General features: G+C 33.1%; 1 protein-coding gene across 1 annotated transcript in view; it reads left to right on the plus strand.

The window, feature by feature from the left end:
• The first annotated feature begins 1354 nt into the window (after positions 1-1354).
• LOC147077669 (inactive dipeptidyl peptidase 10) overlaps positions 1355-25882 on the plus strand; it is a 285528-nt gene continuing 261000 nt past the window's right edge. The window contains exon 1 of the mRNA XM_085940067.1: positions 1355-1624. Coding sequence (XP_085796193.1) covers positions 1355-1624 — 270 coding nt within the window. The remainder of the gene's footprint in view (positions 1625-25882) is intronic.

Here is a 25882-nt window from a genome sequence, read left to right on the forward strand (position 1 = left end):
ACGATGTCTCACAGCCGGTTACATGCAAGTTGTACGTATGCAGTTCATCGTGGGACACTTATTCGTGCGCCGCAGTACGTGAAACATGAGTTCGTATAACATTTTATCAAATGACTAGTTCTTCTTTGAACATTTCACCGTGGAATACATCTGTACGTATCTTACAAAATGCGGCGATAGTTTGCAAATAGTACTGTTCCAATTAGATTAACGCTAACCTAACCTAACCTAGTAAAGACATCCCCACATGTTGTAGCATACGTACAAATATACTCCACGGTGAAATGTTCAACGAAGAACTCGTCATTTGATTAAATGTTACACGAACTTATGTTTCACGTACTGCGGCGCACGAATAAGTATCCTGCGGTTAACTGTTTACGTACAAATTTCTGGATACGCTTACAGCCATATAGGAGCACAGGTACCACGCTTGCATTGAACAAACGACATTTGGTCCTCATGAAATACAGCCTTGACCTGCATACGACTCCAAGTTTGCTGAATGCAGACCACGCTACGCCCATGCAGATACCAGTTCACATGAAAGATTGCCATCATCGGAAACTGTGACACCAAAATATTTATTTTCAAATACAAAGTTTTCTAAAACTCTATCTTCTTTCGGATCTTCTGAAAATTAATGGTATAAGATTTATCTCGTTTTCTGTGTCGTACACAAAATTTTATGTCACTCTCCGTAGTGAAAATTGTATTTTTTCCATTACCGAAATAAATGACGAGTAAATTAGGTCTGATATGTATTGTATAATATGAGACAAGTGATAAAAAATAATCGTTTAAATTTTCCAGTATTTTTTATAAAGAAAAACCTTTTCATTGTCATATGTGACATCACTTTAGTTTACACAGCATTTTACATCGATAGTACAAATTAAATTAAAGAGATGTATATTTATTTTACAGTTTTAAAAAAATGCAAATGATTCATAAAAGAAAAAAATAATAGTGACAATATTCATTGTGTTGTTTTTAAATACTGACAGTTTATTACAAAAAAAATATATATTATGCTAGTAATATTTAGTATAAGAATTTAATTCAGCAATAATCTACAAAATACATAACATAAAAAGTAAAAATATATATTAATTAGTAAATGTCACAGAATGATTGTATTCATAAAATTACTTATATACGCAAAAAATACGTTAAAAAGTAAATTTCTCTGTGTTTAGTGTAATATTATTATGTTAAGTGCTTTTGAATTATTTATTATGGTGACTGTTTTATTTAAACGTTTAAAGATAGATTATAATATCATGATAAACTTTACGTCATAACAAGCAATATAATATTAATATAAAAGATAAAGTTAAATAATTGTTTTAAAATGGCTACGTCGACTGACAATAGCAAGACCTCTGCGTCTGCAGAGAGTCTGAAGATGTCAAGTAAAAATTTGTCAACGTGTTCATCCAAGAATGCTTCCACTGAAAGCGTTCCGTCTAAGAAAAATACAGAGACTTCCATTCTCAAGGGAAGTAAAAAGGATTTGGCGCACGATAAGAAGGAGACCACGGTCCTGATAAAGGACGAGAATACGGTCAGGTCTCCTCCTGTGAAGAAATTGACACTGGCGGCGCCGAATATGAATCCTGATGTCTGCTTTGAGGTACGTTAATTAATGATTTTAAATTATAAGACACTGATAATTTTTATCTGTTTATTTACGTTACATATTTAAATGATTTTATTAATGTTTTTTGTTTACAATCGATTGATGTATCACTTGTTATTTAATACATATTGTTTGTATTAAAACCCGTTGTAAATACAATAAATTTTAATATTCACTATTAATACATACAGTAAGAGCATTAAATTGTCATTACTCGTAAACAATGGAACTGGGCGACGTTTCAGGAACATGGCTAATGGCTAATGAGAAATGTCGCCAAATATAACTACCTACTAAATGATATATTTTTTATTACTAATTGGCTATTCTAGCGTTGTCGTAAGACGTAAGGTTGAAAAGTAATATTTTTCAACCTTACGTCTTTAAAAAAATAATACTATAAGATATTCGAAATAAAGAATTTTAAATCATAATTCCTATATAATGAACTGTCAATTTTTCAAGATATCTTTTAAAATGTCTCAAAAGTCGTACAATTAAAATAATCCTTTATTAAAATAATAAATTTAAATACGTTATAAAATCTGGAATTGAGAGGTACATTTATTGCCTTATTTGAATAACATATCTTTTATAGTTACAGAAAAAACGAAATTGTCTCTAATATAATAATATCATAAGCTGCACTATGAATTAATACACTATTTTAGCTTCCCTTATATATTATATAAACAAATTTTATATAATGAAGAAAGTTGTTCCATTTATGTTATTGGAAATTTGGCACCTACAGTTGGCTGTTTTGTGTGAAGGACGATAACGGATGTATTTATAGGTTTAAGAGTTTGAAAATTTGGGTGAGCATATAAAACATGCTTTATAATAAAATCGCATCAAAATCTCATTTTTGGTTAAAAGTGCAGTTGGCTGGTTTACGGATTAAGCAGTTGAATAGTATAAACGTACCAGCTTCATTCTAGCAAAAAAATGCGAGTTATTTGTATTCATTTTAAGAGCGCATAATATGCATACCTGTAGTGTAATGCCATGTACTAAGATAGATACAATATTCGCATACAAATTCCACATCCACATACATTGCTATTAAATAAAAAATGTAGTTCGGATAATCCACACTGCATTAAATTGCGAGCCTTAATAAAAAAGCAACCACGATACATGAGAATTAATATGAAATAATGAAATAATGAAACATCTCTAATTAATATGAAATATTTTTTTTTTAAATTTTCAAATAATATTGACTTGCTTGCATGCCAGTATATTTTCACATGTTTCCCATTCACAGTTGAATACAAAAAAATGGTCATTTGAATGAAAACATTTCAAATGTATATAAACTATTTTTTACAACGTTTAGTTATTTACGGATATATATGTATGTAGTCCACACTACGCAAAAAGAACATAATTTAGTTTCCCTCACGGTAGAGTATGTGATAGAATACCCATCACTAAAGCAAAGTTGAACGATTGTCTAACAAATATCTCCTGCAAAAAGCGTGTTAATAAAATCTTCAATATAAGTTAATCGATATTATGCACAACTGAATATTAATTACTTTCTTTTTATATTGCCATTTGCGGATAACCCAATTTACCTTTCAGGTCAAAATATATTTTTAAAATAAATCTTTGCAAGTGATTTTTATGCCAACGGAAAAGTCGATTTGATTTTACAATTTATTTCTTTCATTTTATATACGCATTAGTTAAAGAGACTTATTTTGTAATGTCAGATAAATGTCAACGTAATTTTTTATTTCTCTCCGATGGGTACCCATTCAATTTTAATTGGTCAAATCAGTGCCAAGTTTCAATCGAAAATAACGTTTGACTGATCACCCATTTAATTGTCCTTAGTCTTGAACTTTCAATTTAATTGTGTTACTTATTTTTAGTACACTCTGTAGGTGTATCTGTTATTTTTATTTGATACTTATGTTGCTGGTTTATACTGTGGCATTTTTATTTGATCTCTTCCAAATGATTATTTTTTAATAGTTACTCTTTTTTATTCTTTATTTAAAATTTAATAACGTTTATTAGCGAACTCTCAGAGAATCAAATTATTCGAAAAAAATGGCGGGAACATAGCTGTCATATGCTTCAAACTTTTAAACGTAGAACGATGTCTAGGGCTGTAAAATAAATGAAAGCTGCGAATAGGTACTATGGTTTATATAGTGATTTTGTTTCGCTTCTCTTAATTTCTATATGATAATACGATTGTTTAGACGCAGATTTGTGTATATTATGCAAGAGGGCGGGTACAATAGCGAAGAATGGAGGTAACGTATAAAAATTCGACATAAATAATACACACTTAAGTCATACTTATTAGTTTTCATTGAACGTAGAATACATATTGCAGATAGTATTTGTTAGTTTAGGCACAGCCTATCTTCATCCTTCGCCACGCCATGACCTAACAGTATAAGCTGATATCAGTAGCTCCGCTAGTCGACGGCTGCGATGGCGAGATCTGGTGCGAAGAATTTCCACTCCCCCGCGCATTCTTTGACAGGCTATGGACTCTTGTTTTTCCAGCTTCCATTTTCTATAAACATTTAATATAAAAATTAACATTTTTTTTATAAGCATAAGTAAATTTTTCATCTAAAGTAGTTCGTGGTTGAATCTTTTTTCACGTATTATTAAATGAAGCGCCCAGTTTCAAAAGCCCCTAAAACGGTTCGTGAAAATTTTTGAGTTAGATATGTATTTAGATGGATATTTTTGTTATCTATATGATGGCCAAAGATTGAACTTTAAAAAACGCCAAGAACCGTCAAAACGTATGATCAAAAATTAGGGTAAATTTCAAAACCAGCTAAAATGGTTTGGTGTGCTTTTCAAACACCCCTAAAATGGAAAGCCAAAATACTCTTTAGAATATAAAGAATTAAAAAATAAATACATAAAGTTCACAGATTTAATAGATATGAGTTTTTTTCTCATTTTTTTCAAAACTATCTATAACCATTTTTCTCATTTTTCTCAGAACTACCTAAAATCGTTTCAGGAGCTTTCGAAACTAGGCGCTTCAAATAACTATGTGGTGCCCTAAATACTGCCTATCATGTTTTTATTTATATTCCTAGTTGTATCGGTTTACTGCTCAATGTTTACAAAATCATTAAAATTTAAGTTATATCTGGAGATTATTCATCGATTGACTATCAGAAGACGTTAATAGCTACCACTCAATCATTAATACAAGGCAAAGTAAAAATAGATTTTGATTTTACAGTTTTAATTGTTTCATAATTACTAATAATTAAGCAAATTTATATTCGTCAATATTAAATAATATAGAGTTCGCTATACATCTCAAATGTAAATGGGCTGGAGACATAACTCAAAGAAGGGACATTCGCTGGATACATCTAGTCATTCAGTGGCACCCAAGAGGTACAAAACGTCCGCAAGGTCGATCCAAAGACTTCTGGATCGATGAAATGGTTAAGTTATGCGAAAGTACGTGGCAATGCAACGGGTAAGACCAAGAGTAGTAGAATCAGCTTGGAGAGGCCTTCCTCTAGCAGATGATGTTGAATATTCCTTGATTTAAAACACAAAAACTGATAGTCAAATGATAACGCAATTTGATAAGCATTTCATAAAAGACCTACTAGTTTAAATTATTGTATTTAGGTAAGAGGCCTGTAGCTTAATTGGTTGAAGTATATTGGCGCGATACTAGTGGATATACGGGTTCAAATCTTGTCAGACGTCGTAATTTTTTCAAATGTGATTTTTTCTAGTGTGTATATAATATATAATATATGTAGTGTTTTCAAGTTATGTGTTAATTCTTTTGATTATTATTGTCTTTATACTACTTTATACGTTTCCCAACGTGGGGCGTACACCCTACTGGGGGGCAATTTGAATGTTTTGTGGGGCAATGGACATATTAATAATAATAATATTTGTTACTTACATTTTTTTTGTTAAAAAATGCATTTTCGAAAATATTTTTTTGATATTGAAACCCTGACTTTCTGAGAAAAATATGGCAGCACTACAATATTTGTACTTTTCCTTGTTACTTTTAGTGAAAGATGGCCACACTAGCTCAAATGTCAACGTCAAAATATTGAGGTTATTGTAGACCAAATTAGTACTCACATAAAAACTCTTTGTAGCTCACATCAAGCACAAGGATCGCACTAATTTTCTTTCGAGTTGTACCTCATAATAAACATTAAACGAAAGTTAAATTAAAAATAGTATTGTCTATGTGCATTTTTTTATTTGAAGTAATTCATTTATTTTCATAATTCTTTAGGTAACTATACAATTTTGATAGGGGGACATGGAGATTTTTAAAACATTGTGGGACATGGCACAGATAGATAAGGTTGAGCAACACTACTTTATAGTGATACTAAGTAAAATTTTCCTAAATACATTTTTATGACACAAACCATCATTAAAAGTAACGACAACTTTTGCATATCTAGTTACGACCGCATATTTTCATTGCTGGCAGCATTTTATTTAAAGAACTCTCATTTTACACTGTATCAGTGTTATGTAATTTTATGGCGGTTAATTCAAAAGTAGTTAAAATGTTAAGTATTCCACAGTAAGTCGTTAGATTAAAGAGTAAGATTTAAAACTGCACCTACGTCAAACGCAGGCAGTAAAAATGATAACAGACCCTGAGTTGCCCGGATTTACTATTGCATTATGCAGTGGGTAACTCATTTCATTATGCACCACTCTTCGATTGTTATGTTGGTGCTCAAACTTTATCTAGCGTAAAACTTTCGACATCCCCATTATCATCACAAGTGCGAAACCCCTTTAGGTTCTGGTTATCTCCAAAAACTCATCACTTGTCCAATTAGTTACTCCGAAAAATATATATAAACACAAACCTCCCTGCAGCATATCCGGTCTTAATCAGGAGTCACAAGATTTCAAATTCAAATTTATTTATTTATTTACTTCTTTCTTTTATCTTGTCACGACCCAGCATTAAGGCATAGGGCAAGCGCAAGTTCACGCCACTTCGCTCGATCCAACGCCAACTCTTGCGCCTCCCGCCATTCCAGACCTGCAGCGCGTATATCGCTTTTGTAGCATCACTGCAGGGTGAGGGAGGGCCGACCACGATGACGGAACCCTTGAGGCTGTGCCACAAGAGTACGAAATGTCGCACTCTTTGGCGGCATCCGGAACACATGTCCCAGCCACATAAAATGTCTCTTTGTGATTACCTCAATCACCAAAAGCTGCTTTGTCTGCTCACTGTGTACCCCTAAGATTCCGCGGAGACATCAATTCTCAAATCAAAGACCTTTGTAGCTTAGTAAGATGCCATGTCTCACAGCTATACAGGAGCACAGGTAGCACGCACGCGTTGAACAAATTATATTTAGTCCTCACACAATACAGCCTTGACCTCCTTGAATAATTATTTCCTAAATATTTTTTTCAAAATATTACTTTGATTGTGAGTACGTCGATAAATAGCGGATCATAATTCATTAGAGTTGTCACTAAAATATAAGTTCCTGGTATGTTAGTATGTCAGTCTCTGTATCGCTCCGCACAACATCTCATTCTACCGAGACTCGGACCTCGGAATAGTATCATAAGTATTTTAACATAACTACTGTAACATACTCTTGTACCGACTGTTTACGCTGCAAATAAAACTCGCACCTCCATCCATCGGAGCAACCACCAAATATACTCTTCATCCTTCACACCATGAAACCCACATATCGAACAAATCCCAACTGTCGCGTGAAAATTTAGACGCTTCCGAACTTTTTGATTCATGTATACAATCTTGCAATTTTCACGTTAATACGTGTTTACACGTGCATTTTTCATTATGGCCGCAATAATACGTACTGTCCATGCACGTGTAAACGGGGTATAGGACTCCGTTGACAGATGTGGGTACTACGAATATATTATAATCAGATCGCAACGAATAGTACCAACACCAAATCCATTATAGGGAATCCTCTGGGATATTAACAATCCCATTACTATAATGATTGTAATTATCCTTAGGGGAAATTGAATATAGATTTATCAGCAGGTGTTAAAGCACCAATTTACTATGTAAACCTGTAGATTTAATAGTAATTGCTTAACACTTAAACGACCACTGCTTTAGCCGTTCACTTAATCAATAGGCAATTCGAAAATCTTTTAGCAGCATTTTATGGCCAATTTACACGCAAATGTTAAGGTCGTTTCTGCCGGAAATGGGCAATTTAAATTCGCTTGATTCGAAGGTTTTATTCGGATTCTAAATATTTTTAGGTTTTAAGTGTTTAAAATAAATTGAAAACACAATTTTAAAATGTGAGAAAATACAAAAGCGTGCTGACAATGATGAAATATTACTTCGTTTTCGAAAGTCTATTTAACTAACTTTAATTAAATTGATACACCCAATTACTTATATTGAAACACAAGATTTTAAACAGTAAATAATTGATTAAATATTGATTAAAGTATATTTTCAAAATTTAAACCACTTCACACTCTCAATCTACTATAGTGGGTCAATTCTATACTAATCGACCGCTAAAGTAACAAAGTGATAAATATTATCAAACTTAGGGTAGGTTTATATCAAAGTATTAGGACTTATTGTAACAATTACAATAACATGTTTGTAATTGTAATTGTTACAATAAGTGCTAATACTTTGATACAAACCTACTCTAAGTTTGATAATATTTATCACTTTATCACTTTAGTGGTCGATAAGTATGGAATAGACACACTGGATCCAAAATTATTTATAATTTCTAATTTTTGACGTATATTGTGTTACCAACATAATAATACATCATTAATTGATGCAAATTTATTATGGTGTTAACTATCTCTTCTTAATATCTATTAAAGCCCGTTGACACGGTCCAAGTACGATCCAAGTACACTTGGACCAAGTGCCATCCAAGTTCACTCGTATGAGACATCTTCATACTAATTATTCCTATCCAAGCTACTTGGACCGCGGTCTACTCATCCAAGTTAGCTTGGATAGGAATAATTAGTATGAAGCTGTAACTTGGATGGCACTCGGTCCAAGTGTACTTGGATCGTACTTGGACCGTGTCAACGTGGCTTTAATGATCTTATAATTCATCATGATTGAAATATTAACATCTATCTTATGCAGCTTAAGTACCTACCTAAATATGATTTTAATAACATTTTCTAAAAATCTTTGTGAATTTAATTGAAGATTTTTTCAACAGCGATTTTTTTTGAATCTTATTTAACTGTTTGTTCATTTATGTTCAATAAATAATTTTTAGTTTGAAAATTTGTATTATTTTATATTTTATACCAGTTAAAGTTCTCCTTTTAAAGCGGATGAAACTAGTCCTGTTTATTATAAAGCTAACAATAATTAGTACTACCCAATATTGTGTTTTATGTTAATTATTATAATGTATTTTTTGGCTAAATCCGATCCTAAGAACATTATAATATGAGCCGCCACACAGTGGAGGTTTGTATTAACATATTTTATTTACGAGAAATAGATGCTAGCCACTCGCTCAACCTATTAGGCCAATACGTTGACTCCAAACATACAGTGACAGACAATATGTGTATTTACCAGAACCAGGGTTGGAACCTGGCACGACATTATAAGCCGATGCATTAGCCGGTCGGCCATCGTGGGGCCGTGGGCGGGGCATGTAAATAATGTATGCGAGTTCATTTTTGACAAACAATCCAATTCCATTGTATAATTTTGCAATTTAAAAATACTTATGAGAATAAACAACTCAATCCGTGTCAGCAATCAGCATATAAATCGGCGATATTAAATACATTACCGCAATTACAAATTCTTTAATATCCATTTCCGTAGTGTCCAATTATGGCAAACTCAGTAAAATAGCTTACTGCAATTATAATCTCCGCATACCCGTTTTTCAACATAGTCAGTTATATCTGATTACGCAAACTCCATGCAAAATAGCTGACTCAATTATAATTGCAGAAATCTATTTACTGAGTTTGCCATAATTGGACACTATGGGAAATGGATACTAAAGAATTTTTAATTGCAGTAATTGTATATATGTTTTATTTGTATTATGTATATATATTGTATATTTTGTAATATGCTGACACGGATTGAACTATTATATATAAATACAAAATGGTTGCTATCTTTATATAATCACAGTTCTGTTCTTCTCTGATCATTTTCATATTTCACTAGAAAAAGTCGCTCTACCAACATCTATTTACTTAATAAAATGCTTCGTTAAGTGTACTTCCAAAAGACACCTGTCATTTTGAAGTAGTATCAAATTAATTTTTACAAGCTAAATGTAGTCGTATAATATTATTACTTTGCCGCTATTTTTTATATACTCCAATATAAAGTAATCGGTTCATTTTCATTCATTGTTACATATTGATTATATAGTACTCAATTCAAGAATATATAACGTTTTACAGTACTATAGTTACTCTAAGAAAACAATATGTAGTATAACTATTTTGTTAACGCGCAGAGCAAACTGCGTTTCCGTAATAACTGTCAAATATCCGATGATTCATACGAGGGTATTTTTCAGGAAGTCTTATTGTGTTGAGCTATATTAAGCCTTTTGCACGTAGCGAATATTACAATGTAACGCAAATCCCAAAAATCTGGAGCCTGCAATATATTATTGTCGTAGTGTTGACTTTATTTTTTTTTTGAATGTATCTTAACTTAGCTTGAGCTCTATGCAAATAATATTTTTTCAGGGTTATTTCATTTCACTCACTTTAATATAGGAGGTCACTTCCTCTTTTAAAATATATTATACGCATTTAAGGGTATTGGTAGCCGTCTCCATAATATTCATAGTGTATCTAAACTCGATTATATAATAATGTATATATAAATCCGGACGAATGCGAGAAGTAAATAAAACGTTGAGTAACAATAGCCAAATACGCTATAAACCACCTGGCACCTATATGGAGAGATTTTACTTGGTATTTTTCATTTTCATAAAATACTAGACGGTATACTGACAGAAAGCATTAAGTTATTAAAACAAGTTCTGAGATATCGCAAAAAACACTTACATTTTTTTTCAAAGCGTTCTCCTACGTAGATTTGTTTATGGTTTAAAAATATTTTTTCTACATTATAAAGAATAACTTTTTTCGCATACAAAACATAAGATTTGACATTGATAAGTTGTATGTATATTTAAAAAAAAAAACAATGTAATTTTAATGTGACTGCTGACTTACTGCATTCTGTCAGTAACTATTTCAAAGATCACTAACTGCAACGTAATAAAATTTAATAAATAATGACAATGCAAATGTCAGTGATTAGATTGATATATAAAAAATTAAAATAATATTTTTTAATGAAAATAATATCATTTACCATAAAAAATATGTATTTCGAATCAGAAAAATATACAAAAAGTAAAATGAAGAAAATGCATTTTTAAACTTGTTTCCTTGTAACTTGTAAACTTTTAAAAATTATATGGGGTCCTTGGACGTATTCGAAATTTGGTACTGATGACGACTGCTAAGAACGTTCGAGATGGAACACAGAACCAATGCCTTGGATTAAGCAGGGTTTAATTGAATTTTGAAAACTAACTTACACCATCTGCAGTTTGTATTCTTAATTAAATAAAAACAAATAAGTATGACTGACAAAGATTAGTGTGCACTTTTACATCAAATCTCCACAGTCTACCCTTCGCCAACGCTATACAAGCGCGTGTCTGAAAACTTGTACATATGCAGTTCGCCGTGTCACACACACTTCACCGTAAAACGTTGTATCGGAAATATATAGCGTATATTAAAGACCGTCCAACCTCTTCGAATCGTATAGTACTGACAATCAAATTCATGTCTAAATAAAACACGGTTCTTGTCGGTTTACACTTTACAGGAAGCCAGCAAAAAACAAATTTTGAAAATAGCCGATATAATGGATTATTTTTGTTAGGTTAGGTGAGGTTTTCGTTCTTGAATTCATGAATTTTATGAAAATTGAATTAATATTCATTATGAATCTAATAAAATTGGAGACAATTTAGTTAATAGTATACGGTCATCTCTTCCCGATAAGAAAGCTCACAGCGAACTGTGCGACGGTGAAATAATGTTTTACGTACCACTTACATGTAGCCATGCGAGCGTATACCAAGCCGTGACTAACGCTAATAGGCACACTGACTGAGCGAGCAGCCTCGCGAGGCTGCTTCAGGCATTTGCTTTGCAAAAATCGCTGCGCGATGTAGCTCGCGGGCCAGCTCGCAACAAAAATAAATAATTAACTGAATCGCGAATAGGCGCGTACTGACTGAGCGAACAGCCTCGGGCATTTGCTTCGCGAAAATCGCTGCGCGAGGCAGCTCGCAAGCCAGCTCGCAACAAGATTGCGTCACGCGAGGCAGCCGCGCGCAGCACCGTTGAGCATTGATAAATCGGCAACGATTGGATCAGTCGCGGCAAAGCTCGGACACGGCAGCGCGTGCATTTACCTCTGGCGAGTAGCGTACTGACTGACTGAGCATTATGCCTCGCGAGGCTTTTACGTATATTATCTATGGCGAAGCTGCTCGCTCAGTCAGTACGCGCCTAATGACCCTTTAAAATTACATCAGTAGTATCCAAGAAGGAACCTTTTAATATCTTAGCTAGGCTCCACATATAAAAATATTGATTCTTCTTTTACTTTCTATTGTACGATTATTTTAAACTACGCATCGAATATTTATGGAAATGTGTTATCATGAAGCATTGCGTAAGGATTACATTTGTGTTTTGAATAATATTTTATGAAAAAGATATATTCTAGATATTTCTAAACCGGTATATTTTCGCTTGAAATATGAGATGTAGAGTAGATACATAATAATAGTGTCGAGTCAAGAAAAAGCGTGCGTCATTCATACTCATTTTTCATAATGTGCCACTTTCGAACAGGGTTACAATTTTTCACAAAATGTAAATGGAAATTCTTACATCACAATGATGTTATTTAGCGGAAGAGAAGATTTCTCAAACGAAAGCTTACTAAATATTACGCTATTTAAGCTTTCTGCTAGTGTAAGTTTAGGCATCCGATGGACGGCGATAAGATTTCACATTGTATGAAAATTATATGCAAGACGGAAGAGCCAAATATGAGTGTGATGTTCACTAAATTGGGAGCTTTTTTGGGATTGGGCCGTAACCATTGATATACTACTGGATGAATCATATGCTTCTTAAAATGACGCCCGATTTTCAGCGACTCAGCCAGTGTTAAAACTTACTGTTTTAATATCAGCGGACTTAACTCGATATAAGCTCACTTTATATTTGTTACGAAAACTACCTAGCAATAATTATGAGTAAGCCCGATCTAGCTTGCATCTTACTCTAACTAATAGTCAGCGCATGACGACTTGCTCTGTCCGCTCAGACATGAATGTTTGGTAGCTCGTAAGCTTTGGGTTGCAGACACCCTTAGGGTCACTATTCCAAGAACGCAAATGTAGTTTTACAGCCAGGGCAATACGGGTGAAATTCGGGAATCCATGTTAACGGTCTTAACGCATTATACCTACAAGGAAATATTATAAGACAATATTCGTAATATGTTTTGTGGTACATTTTTAAAATGACACTTGTATGGGAACTCCTCATCTAGTAGTATATCAATGGCCGTAACCGATTTCTTGTCGCGCCATGAGTACTTTCGTGTATGAAGTCAAAAAGTATCATTTGTAGTTAATAATGCAGTTCTATTCAGAATTCTTTGCTTTAATTATTGCTTTAACGTAGTTACTCAAACAAAATGTGAAATGCGTTGTAATTGAGTTACTTCACTAAAGTATTTTAAAAATATTTTAAGAAGTTGACTGCTTTACTATATTATTAAGATAAACCTACTATGGTAATGCATTACTGTATGTATATTTTTGGTGCATTAGTGTGTAGCTGTCAGTATGTTAGCGATCAAATATCTATTTTTAATGTATCAAATTATTCGACCGCAATAATATATTCCCAGCAAATCATAATCCAGTAAACAACTTTTATCTGTATCAGCAGATTGAATAGCGATATGAAATACGCTATCGAAATGGAAAAGTAGTCGAATATCAATTCCCATAGTCTCATATTATATATGACTGTAATAGTATATAACATTCACAGGTACTCGAATTTAAACCGCTGACTCTTCAATATAATTATGTACTAGAATATAATGTTTATGTAGTACTTTTGACTGTATAAATAACGAAGAAATATTTATCAAATGTCATTCAAAGATACGCTTTCAGTCTGTTACCATCGCAGTCTCGATATCGCTTCGCTCAACATCTGATTGTACCGAGGTGCGGACCTCGGCTCCGTACCTATCATAAGTTTGTCATTGTAATCTGAACTGCTGTAACATCTATTGTACCAACCGTTACGCTGCAAATAAAACCCGCTCCTGCATACATCTTCGACTTCATCATAATCATCATCCACAACCCCCAAAAGTGCATTATTTTGAATTTATATACTAAAGTATTACTCAATCATGCAAAGTCCTTAAACTTACCGCAATATCACAGATATAAATGATTTGTAACTGCAAACGTTGATATCCCAAAACTATACTTTTGGAGTTAATACACTAAAGTACTCATGATGCGTTGTAATCAAATAACCATGAATAAAGTTTTCTTTTAAGTTTATATTTCTGTATGTCAAAATTAGTAATAATTGTAATAATTTAATCATCATCATCATTTATGGCACTACAACCCTTGGTGGGTCTTGGCCTCCTTCAAAAACTTCCTCCATCCTAGACGATCCAACGCCGACACTCTCCGATTGCCGAGAGCATTTTTAAATCTCCCGTGGCACAGTCCAGCTATCTCAATTTCTGCCGTCCAGGTTTTCTCTTGCCATCGGGGGTTGCGTACATAGTCCGCCTCACCGGTATATTTTCCGGCACGTGGCCAATCCAACGCAGTCTCTGCATTTTCAAATGCTACGTGATCATTTCGCCCCCATAAAGTGTGTAAAGCTCCTCATTATACCTTGACCTCCAAATGCCACCTTCTTGAACAGACCCAAAGATTCTTCTATATCCATACTTCTCTCATTCTGTTTACTGAAATAATTTGTATCTATTTGATGTAATAATTTAATAAACATTTCAAATGATAAGAATCAGCTGGCCAAATTCCGAGAAGATAATAATATATCGTAGATACTTGGCCGTGCCGTAAAACGGCGCTTCAAGAATAATCACCATAATCAATTTACACCCCTTAATGATGTATTATTATGTTGGTAACACAATATACATCAAACACTCGAAATGAATAATAAGTTTGGATCCAGCAGTGGATTGAAAGTGTGAAGTTGTTTCAATTATGAAAATATACTAATCACGTACAGTTTAAAATCTTGAGTTTCAATATTGGGAATAATTGTTAATATCAATTTAATTAAAGATCATTAAAGACACTTTCAAAAACAAAGTAATATTTTGTCATTGTCAGCCAACTTTTGCATTTTTATCACATTTTAAATATTGTATTTTCAATTTATTTTAAACACTTAAAACCTAAGAATATTTAGAATCCGAATAAAACCTTCGAATCAGGTGAATTTAAATTACTCATTTCCGGCAGAGAGGACTTTAACACTTGCGTGTAAATTGGTCACTCAGCTCATATCCTTCAGCCACTTGATATCTGTATCAGCTGTATTCTAAATAAATCTGTATCCTGAATTCTAAAATAAATACCGTTCTCCGTAATAATTAGCTGATTATTGGACCGGTTATCTTAATAAACAGATATCGGCTTACAGCTTTGTCCCTCAGGCGTATCAATAGAGATATAAACCGGCGTAAGAGCATTTAGGTGGAAAATTGCCACAGAGAGGCAGAATGGGTTCATTCGTGTCAAGTAATGTATTGTCACCACTCATGGTGGGTATTGTATAATGATTGAAAATAATATATCAAAGACGAAAGACATCTTCAACTGCTTTGCGGGCTAAAAATAGATCCTCACCAATGGCACTCAGCTCGAACAGGTGAAAAACTACATCTATTTGGGACAACAAGTATCTAAAGATGGATTTTTATTTGATGAAATTGTCCATAGAGTAAAGCTAGACTGGAGTGCTTTTGGGCGCCTGAATAATGTCTTTAAAAGTGACTTCCCACTGTGTCTAAAGCGCAAAGTGTTCAACCAGCGTGTGCTTCCCGTAATCACATATGCGTGTGAAATATGGACCCTAAGTAAAAGAGAGATCCAAAAACTTAGAGTAGCACAATGTGGTGTGAAGAGGTCCATGCTGGGCATAACGCGAAAGGACAAAAAAAGTAATGAGTGGATAAGGGAACAGACAAGGGTTTGCGTTGTAATAGAGTTTCTAAAAACCTCAAATGGAAATGGGCTGGATACATAGCTCGAAGAAAGGACAAACAAATTTAGTCATCCAGTGGTATCCAAGAGGTAAAAAACGTCCGCAAAGTAGACCTAGAGGCCGCTGGATCGATGAAATGATAAAATTCTGCGGAAGTTCGTGGCAACGCAACGCACATGACCGAGAGAAGTGGAATCAGCTTGGAGAGGCATTCATCCAGCAGTGGATAGATTCAGGCTGATGATGATGGTGATGACATATATTACACAAGTTCGGTTGATTTAATTTAAAGGTGAAATACACAAACAAATAGCTGTCCTAAAATAATCAACGTTAATCTAAACATTGTGATTAAACTGACGCCGCCGAACTCAATTTTCACAGATTGATTGGTAGGTCTCGCGAGAGTTTTCACGCACATGGACATATATAAATACTCCACTGTATGGAACACATATCGTCTGGCTGTCAGGTACACAAACATAATATATTATCTTGTGCTTATGATAATCTGCACAGTTCATTGTTCTCAAATAAATATTTAACTCAAATAAGAGGATTCATAATAGACTTGCTACGAATAATAATTTTATTTGTACTTGTCAACTAGGGATTGCAATACCGAGTAAAAATATCAATACCGGTTTTTCGGTATTTCTTATTGAATACCGGTATTCGTTAAAACATTAAAAAAACAGAAGTACTTATTACTATAGTAAATATAGATACTTATTAAAATTTCTTTAAAACATTATTTTATAGCAAAAACCTACATACATTTATTTTATTGACGTTTAAAAATATATATTGATCATAATATTGTATAACTGGTGATTTATACGAATAATTTGAATATATTGATAATTTTAACTAAAGACCTCAAATAGACTAGTTCAGTAGTCGGCAAACCGTGGCTCGCGAGCCGCATGTGGCTCTTTGCCCCCTTGAATGCGGCTCTGTTTCATATGATCAGTTGAAAAAATAAGCATGTGCTATTCTTTCCTTTTTCGGTTCTATATATTCATGCGAACAATCTTTTTCAAGCATGAACCTTATCACGAGTAAATTGAGAAGTCGTCTTATTGATGAGAATCTGAGATATTGCCTAAAATCAAAAACAACAATATACAAACCTGACTTATGCCAACTTTTCAAGGAGATGCAAGTCCATTGTTCACAGTAAGTGTTGTCAGTCGTTGTCGTGATTTAATTTTATGGATAACTACTAACTAACAATTTAATTTTTTATCAATAAATAAGATCATTATTAAGTATGATATCAAGTTTTATTCAGTGTACCAATAGTTTAATTATGACTTAAAACTTTAATTAAAGTTTATTAAGTTTATAAACAGTATATGTAACTACCTACCTATATAGTTTAAGTTTAAGAAATTTGGCTCTCAAAAGAAATCTCAATCATGTACTGTTGATATTTGAAAAATTTTTAATTCAACGCTTGTACAGTCATCAATAATAATTTTATTATAGAATAATTGAACGTTTCTCATGGATGTTTTCTATTTCGAAATAATATTATGTTAATTTATCGCGACAATTTTATAAATATGTATTATATTTTATGAATTTTGTTTTATTATTATCTTTGTTGGATTCAGTCAATATATTTGCATTTTAACAGCACATAACGTATACACTCAATTTAACAGGCAATACTGTAGAAAGTAATGCATAAATATCATAAAGTTCATTTTCAAAAATGAAAACGAGTGTGGTTTCTCAATACCGAAAATTCCGGTATTTCAAATTATTAAAACCGGTGTTTCGGTTTTGATATATACTAGTTTACCGGTTTTGAGATATCGGCATTGCAATCCCTACTGTCAACTCCAATGTAAGCATAATTTAAAAACACTTCTGAGAAATATAATTATAACCAATAGAAAAAATCTTTTTGAAAAAATACGACACCCAGCAGAATACGACCCTACGGAATCGCACCCACGTACAATGATCACTATGCTATAGATATCTTATCTAATTGCGACGAATTTTAACTAATGGTTCTTACAATACCTATACTCTGAAGCGCTTTCTAAATTGCGTTACTAATTGGCAATCCGCGTTTGTATTTTAAACCAAAGTATTAAATTACCTTGATTACTAACCAATCTCGGGATTGCTCCAAGATTTTTTTAACTTGAACTTGCTAATAATTTATTAACTGTTTTTTTTTATTCAGCGAATAATAAACAAGATTAATTAAGAATGTCAAATTCTTTTATTGAACATATGTAATTTAAAATATACCATATAGGTTGCTTAATTAGTGAATATCGTTAAGCGGTATCCGGTGGATGCAGGTTCAAGTCCCGGTAGATATTAAAAAAATCTAATATGTATTGACAATGCTTGAAACGGGTGGAATTTCTTCCACCGAATTCCATGAATTTGACTCACAATAAGAGAAAAGGGCATCAATCAATATGGACATTAATATTTTAATGCAGTGATTTCCATTATTGAAGAAATTGCAACTCTATGGACGTTCGTGTCCGGAAATTTGTACGTATGCAGTTCGCCGTATCACACTGCACCGTGAAATGTTGTATCGGAAATATTTGGTCGCATATTAAAGGCCGTCCAACCTTTTTGGGTCGTTTAGTACTGAGATAAAATTCATGTCTAAATAAAACATGGTTCTTGTCGGTTTACAGGAAGCCAGCGAATATTTTTTTTTGAAAATAGCCGATATACTGGATTATTTGTTAGGTTACGTTAGGTTAGGTTAAGTTAGGTTAGATTTTCATTCTTGAATCCATTAATTTTTCCTAAATTGGCTATGAAAATGCTCCACGAACAACGCGTATTTTTTTCATCTCGGTGCTATGGAGATTACCGTATAGTATACGGTCATCTCTTTCCGATAAGAAAGCTCACAACAAACTGTGCTACGGTGAAATGTAATACGTACAATTTACATGTAACCGCAGACGTTAGGAGACTCTGGAAGACAAGAAGACAGTAGAATAAAAAATGTGTTGATGGATATCAAACGCCGTAAAGTCCACATATTGAAAAAAATGACTTTTGATATACGTTTAATAGAGTATGCAAATCTGCACATTATGGTATACTGCAAACCCCCAAAAGTCCACTGTTTACGTATGAAATCACGTTTCGAAAGATCAATATTTTTTCAAACCACCTTAAGTCCACAAGCTAAAGGTGAACGATGGCACCTATCATTTTCCTTAATTTCTAAACAATTATAACATAAAATGGATGTAGAAGTGGATTTTGTGGATCCAGACAAAGCCAGAAAGAGGTTGAGCAGCGAAGCTAAGAATAAAAATCCTTGTAGCCATCGTGGGTATTAGATTCAATTATCTTACAATATCTCACATGTTACAACCATTTGTATTACAAGATATGATAAAACTGCATTTTTCTCAGTTTGACATTCAGTGGACTTTACGACGTTTGATATGTGTCAACACAAATACAGATATATTCAAAAGGGAAAAACAATAGAAATTGGTACATCAGGTAAGGAACATTTCGATTGGAGGAATAAGTCTAAAATCACAACTTTTCGGGAGAATTATAAGTAGATTGATTTAAATCATTTTGTATGTTAAATCTACTAATTCAGGGACGTTGATTGAACTAATAGTGTTTTGCATTTATATTATACCCATTTTAATGTATCATATTCAACTCATTTTACATGTAAGAAAGGCTCCAGTTTATATGTGTTTTAAGTTTTTATACGATCTTTTTGAACAAACATTAAATAAGAAAAATTAATATTTAAAATTTATTGAACTAGGTATATTGTTTATATGATGCTCCAAAAGGGGTATACTAAAATGTGATACTATTTAGCATCAAAACATTAGTGTTAATAATATACTACATCCTACTTAAATTTCAGCGAACAAAATATCCTCGAATTTCATGATCCACTAAGGTCAAAATTTCATCCCCTCGTGTAATATATTATAATGATGCAACCACATTTCAGCGAGTCCGCACGGCACTAATGGACGGTAATTCGCATTAATCTTTTCTGCCCGTTCGGGCGTACTATTATGGTCACAATTTGCCACCACTGAAGCGAAATGTTATCAGCTAATATTAGTTTAGGAAGCCAATTAATAGCTTAATATTGGTTTTCTACAAATTTTATGCAATAAAATATATGGTTAATTATTAAACGTGTTATTTGAGAATAAATATTTTACCATCAGTTGCTTTGATAAACATTATCAAAAATACTAGAACTAACTCGTGACGTGAATAATACACTATTGCAGGGATGACGAACCTATGGCACGCGTGCCTCTAGTGGCACGCGAGATGATTTTTCATGGCACGCCAATGTTTTATTTTGAAGAGAAAAAAATTACCTATTAAAAAATACAAAAGAGTTTTACATAGATATTTAGACATAGCCGCCTATTTTCATCGGTTTTTTATATTATTTTTACAAATAAGTATCTAAAATATTTTACCTATCGATGCGCAAACGGAAACAACGAAATGCGTAAATGACAGATCGCATTTTATAAAAAATAGCATGCAAATAGGTACCTACTGCAAATTCTTTGAAGCTTACGTTTTTCATGACGTTTGTAAAATTAATTTAAATATATAATTTTATAGGTCGGTCCTAAGACTTTATACGTTACACATAATATAATAGCACTGACCTCATCAAGCGGCGGGAGAAGCTGTCTCGTGAACCTCTGATTTTGATTGATTTACAATGCTTGAGACCAATAAGGTAATTAAAAATGAAAATATTCAATCAACAAACCTGGTGAAATTTATCGACATTCGTTCAAATACAAACAGCTGATTTGCTATTTTGCCTCAAACATTATCGCTGAAAGTGGAAGAATATATGAAAGAAGCGTGGTCAAAATGCTTCCACGATTTCTTTGAACATTGAAAAAAATATTCAAATAATAAAAGATATAAAAAGGCTAGAATCTCAAGGCTATAATCTCAAGAACTCAATTGTAATTTTCCAACTCAACAGAATTCATAAAAATTTAAAAATATATATTTTTATATTTTTTCCCTATGAAAAACTGCTCGGCACGGCAGACAGTCGAATAATAATATTTGGGAAATTTTGACACGCGTAATTATAAAGGTTCGCCATCCCTGCACTATTGCATTTACCTTTGATATGACAGTATTTTCATGACAACGAAACAGTTACAATGGTCAAAATACACCAACTCAGATTTAAATTAAGTTAAATAGGATTCTTTATTTTGTTCATTATTAATAAACAGTGTCTATACTGTTTTTTTGTCGTAAAAAAATAACCAATACACTTTTAATTCCAATTGATTTAAGTTTTGTACTATATTTGAGTATTTTTTTATAACCCGTGTTTCGCGTTTAATCTTTCAATTACATTATGATGAACGTCGCGTACTGTCACGCTATCACGGCGACAAATTTAGTCTATGGTTACGTCATTTTGCAGAATATTTTGGACGATCACTATCTCTTTAAATTCAATGATGGAGAGTGCCAACTCTAATGTATTAGCATTTTGAATTATTATTCATAATTCATGCTAATTGCAATTAATTTTAACAGTTTCTACATGTACGCACGTTAAAATTACTAGCGATATTGCATCCATAGATAATATTTTGAACATAACCCAACCTGCAGACCATATATAATAAATAGTCAACATTCTTATAGAAAATACATAGTGCCAACCGCTAAAAATAAAAAACACGCGATTTTTACATGAGTCGGAAATGTGTAGGCATGTAGAAAATGATAAAAAAGAAAGTTCATTGAGTCATGCGGGTGTTAATGCAGTGCAGTATGCATGAGGTAACCTCATTGTTGTTCTGGTGATTTTGACAGATTTTGCTAACTGACAATGTTCGTTTAAGGGTTCAAAGTGTGCCACGGGATGGGAGCATAAACACCAATAAAAACGACATTACACACTCTTTTCCGTAGCGGCAGCTTACTGTGTCGTCACGTGATAGTAGGCGTTGTGCATCATAATATATTTGACGCTTCAGCCTCTGCGGCTACTGTGCGCACTCATCAATGGCAAATGCACACTGCCTGACACAGAAGCAGAGTTGCCAACCCTGCTGTAATACTCATATGCTAAAAATATCAAAATTTTACAGGATTTTAGTTGTAAAAATTGTAAAGTAAAATAAAATAATTACAAGATTAAAAGAACTTTTTATATACAACGTTTTTAAATTTTCTGTTGAATTGTTATGCTCGATATGCTCGAACTTGTACTTGATATGAAGTAAATAAAAAACAAACAAATATAGAATACTGAAAAGTCATTTTGACATTTCATTTTGATTTCCATAGTAACGCACGTATATATTAATAATTTAGTTGCTAGGACCACCCCCTTAGCAACCAATAATAATCTTTTAATTTTTACGGATTTTTCTGAAATAAGTTACCATACAAAACAGAATTAACTGAAAATGAATTCAATTCTACTTAAAGATGGCTAAAAGTATTAAAAGAATCCATTGGCATCGTGTTATGATATATTCTAAAAGTTTCAAATGTGTAGCTAGTCGGGAAGTTTGTACTGGATAAACAACCACCGGACAAACAAGAATACGAGCTAAGAAAAACGTGGTAAAATGGTGCTGTACTATTTTTTTTTCAGAAACACTGCAATTTTTACACTTCGTATTTATAATCAGTATAGAAAAGGATGGTCATTTATTAATACTCCACAGTATACAGTTAATTCTCGTTTATACGACAAAGTAATAACATCAAATATCGTGAAAACTTACTTACTATGTCTCTCTGAGGTTTCAATAAATTAAAAAATTAATAATACAACGCATTTCCGTCATGCATTGACAGTTAACACAATACATGAAAATAAATTAAATTTTCATCAAGTAAGTAGTTTAATTAATTGTCCAATCCTATCTAAATGGTAATTAATTTGTTTTTAATTAACGTAGATTTTTTGAATTGCTGTAGTATTAAATTAAGGCGGTGTGTAACACTATTTTAATATAACCCGTTCGCAGCGAAAGGCATTAGTGTCAGTTTGACATACGCGGCTTTTGTTTGCGGCGGCGTGACGTCATTAGCAACTTTGTGTGCGCGCGGCTTTATATTATATATTGTATCGCATTGACGTGTCATTCGCAAAATGTCACTCACTCTGCTGTCATCCGCTGAACTGATTTTTTATGAACTTTAGCCCTTCGATGAAAGGGGATATTAACTAGGGCTTAATCTAGATTATCAGCAGTAAGCAGTGATTCAAGTAATCCGCATAGTCAAATAATACAGAATACTTCAAACGTTAATAATACTTGAACATAATTATAAAATAATATAGGATACAACGATGAAATTATTCAAGGATTCCCAATCATGTACCTGCATGTGCGTGCCCCCACGGACTCATTTTTTAATTTTATAATTTAAAAAATAAACAAAAATTTGTTTGTTATAGAACATACATAATTTTGAAAACAATCATGAGAAAATATAGCCAATAAAAAAAATCTTTTTCGAAAAAAGTAAGACACCCACCCGGCAGGAATCGAACCCGCGACTTTTGACCATTCGTCATTGACCAGCCGCACAGCCCTCGCTATTGGTGCCTGGTGAGCCAGAGAAACAGCATTCACCCAAAATAGGTCATGGCTGCGACCACGAATGTAATGGACAGGTGCCTAAAAAATAAAATCTTCTAGAATATCAGGATTGAAAACCATACCACGTGAGAGCAGGGTAAAATGCTTTAAGAGCAAAAGTGACCTACGAGCTTCAAGAGAATGAAAAGCGAGCATGCTTTGAAGAAAGTTAGTCAGAAAATACTCGTTTGAGATACTCTCAAAAGGAAAATATTTATATACATTAAAATAAAGATGTCGAAGAAATTTCTTCTGAACACGCTCTAAAACAAGCTTATAGGAAACCGCAAAAGGACTTCAGCGCATCTATTCTATACACAAAACTGCTTTGTGCCCGCAACGGCAGCTAGCTTGCGATGAAACCTTCGTCAGTTGTTGTGGTAACACCCGCAAAGGTTTCTGAATAAGTACAACCATCTTCTTCTTCTTCTTCTTCTTCATCATTCTATCTTCTATTATTTGTATGGTCCCTATACCATTCATCCAATTACGATGAAACTTTCGTCAGTGGTTGTGCCAACACCCGCGAAGGTTTCTGAATTTGTAAAACCATTTTCTTCTTCTTCTTCATTATATCTTCTTTTATTCGTATGGTTCGTATACCATTCATCCGATTGCGATGAAACCTTTGTTAGTTGTTGTGGTAACACCCGCAAAGGTTTCTGAATTAGTACAACCATCTTCTTCTTTTATTTTATATTCTTCTATTCGTATGCGTTTTTATTCCATTCATCCGATTGCAATAAAACTTTCGTCAATAATTGTGCCAAGCCCCGCGAAGGTTTCTGAATTAGAATAACCATCTTCTTCTTCTTCTATTTTAACTTCTTCTATTCATAATGAAACTTTGGTGAGTTGTCGTGCGCATGTCCACGAAGATTTCTGAATTAGAAAATCATTTCGTATGCGTTCCTTTACCATTCATCTGATTGCGATGAAACTTTTGTAAGTTGTTGTGCGCACACCTACAAAGGTTTCTAAATTAGTATTATATAAAATACAACGTTTGTTGTTTGTTTGTTCCATGCAATTTTGATTTTTTTTACTACATATTAATAACATTAATAACGTTTGCATATTTTGGACTCGATTTTAATTTAGTGGTATGTTGTTTGACCTTTACTCCTATTAGAATTATTTTCATATTGCCATATTGTATAACACAGATATTTTAATATTAAAAAAATAGTTACCTCTTATTATTTTTTAAATATCTAAGATAAATATAACCTCGAAGCAACCCTGTGCAAAGCCGGGTACTTCAGCTAGTAGGTAATAAAAATAAGAAATAAAATAACAAAGTAAAAGTAAATGGAACACAGAGTGAACTTTGATAGACTCTATCTTAAAAACTTATAAAACAACGTCCACCTAAATTCACCCTCACGTAAGTGGAATATATCGATATCCGAAGCGATTTCATTAAACATGGTTATTGCCCTCCCAATTGGCATTACTAATGGCAGGTTAGTTCTGCACCGTGGGAGAACAAACAACGGATGCCCTCGATTCCTAAGGTAATTATCAGAGACACACAAGCCAACACCACCAAGAATGGCAGAGTTCACATTTACGCCGCGTATAAGTCTGAAAAAATATGTAGCTAAATAAAGATCCCTTCTAAATTTTAAGCAACAGTATGTAAGCATCCCTAAGAGAAAATCAGTCGGATAGAGCCACGGATAATATCCATACATCCGAAAGTAAAGGAGTCTCAAAAATTTCTTTTGCACTCTCTCCACCATAAGGCCATACTTCAACTGATGGGGGACCAAACGATAGACCCACTCTCAAGTCTGCTTCTAACTAATGAGTTATAGAGAATTTTTAGTACCGTAACATCCGAAAAGACCCGGGAAGTACGCAAGACAAAGCCCAACATCTTTAGCGCCTTTTTACAAATGGTATCTATATGATCACTAAACGTCAGTTTACTGTCAAACATAATTCGAAGATCTCTTACAGACGATATTTGCGAGAGAACTCTGCCATGCATCGAATACTGGAAAAACAATACTCGTGAAGCTTTAGTAAACGATAAAACATTGCATTTATCAATATTGAAGTCCAGTTTGTTACGCCTGCCCCAATCTAATATATTATTTATATCAAGTTAGAGTTGACTACAATCATTCAAGGTGACAACTTCCATGAAGAGTTTCAAGTCATCAGCAAACAACAAGCTCGATAATCTTTT

The sequence above is a fragment of the Rhyacophila brunnea genome, unplaced genomic scaffold (genome assembly GCF_057557595.1).
Source record: "Rhyacophila brunnea isolate RB1 unplaced genomic scaffold, BYU_Rbru_1.0 scaffold_12, whole genome shotgun sequence".
NCBI lineage: Eukaryota > Metazoa > Arthropoda > Insecta > Trichoptera > Rhyacophilidae > Rhyacophila > Rhyacophila brunnea.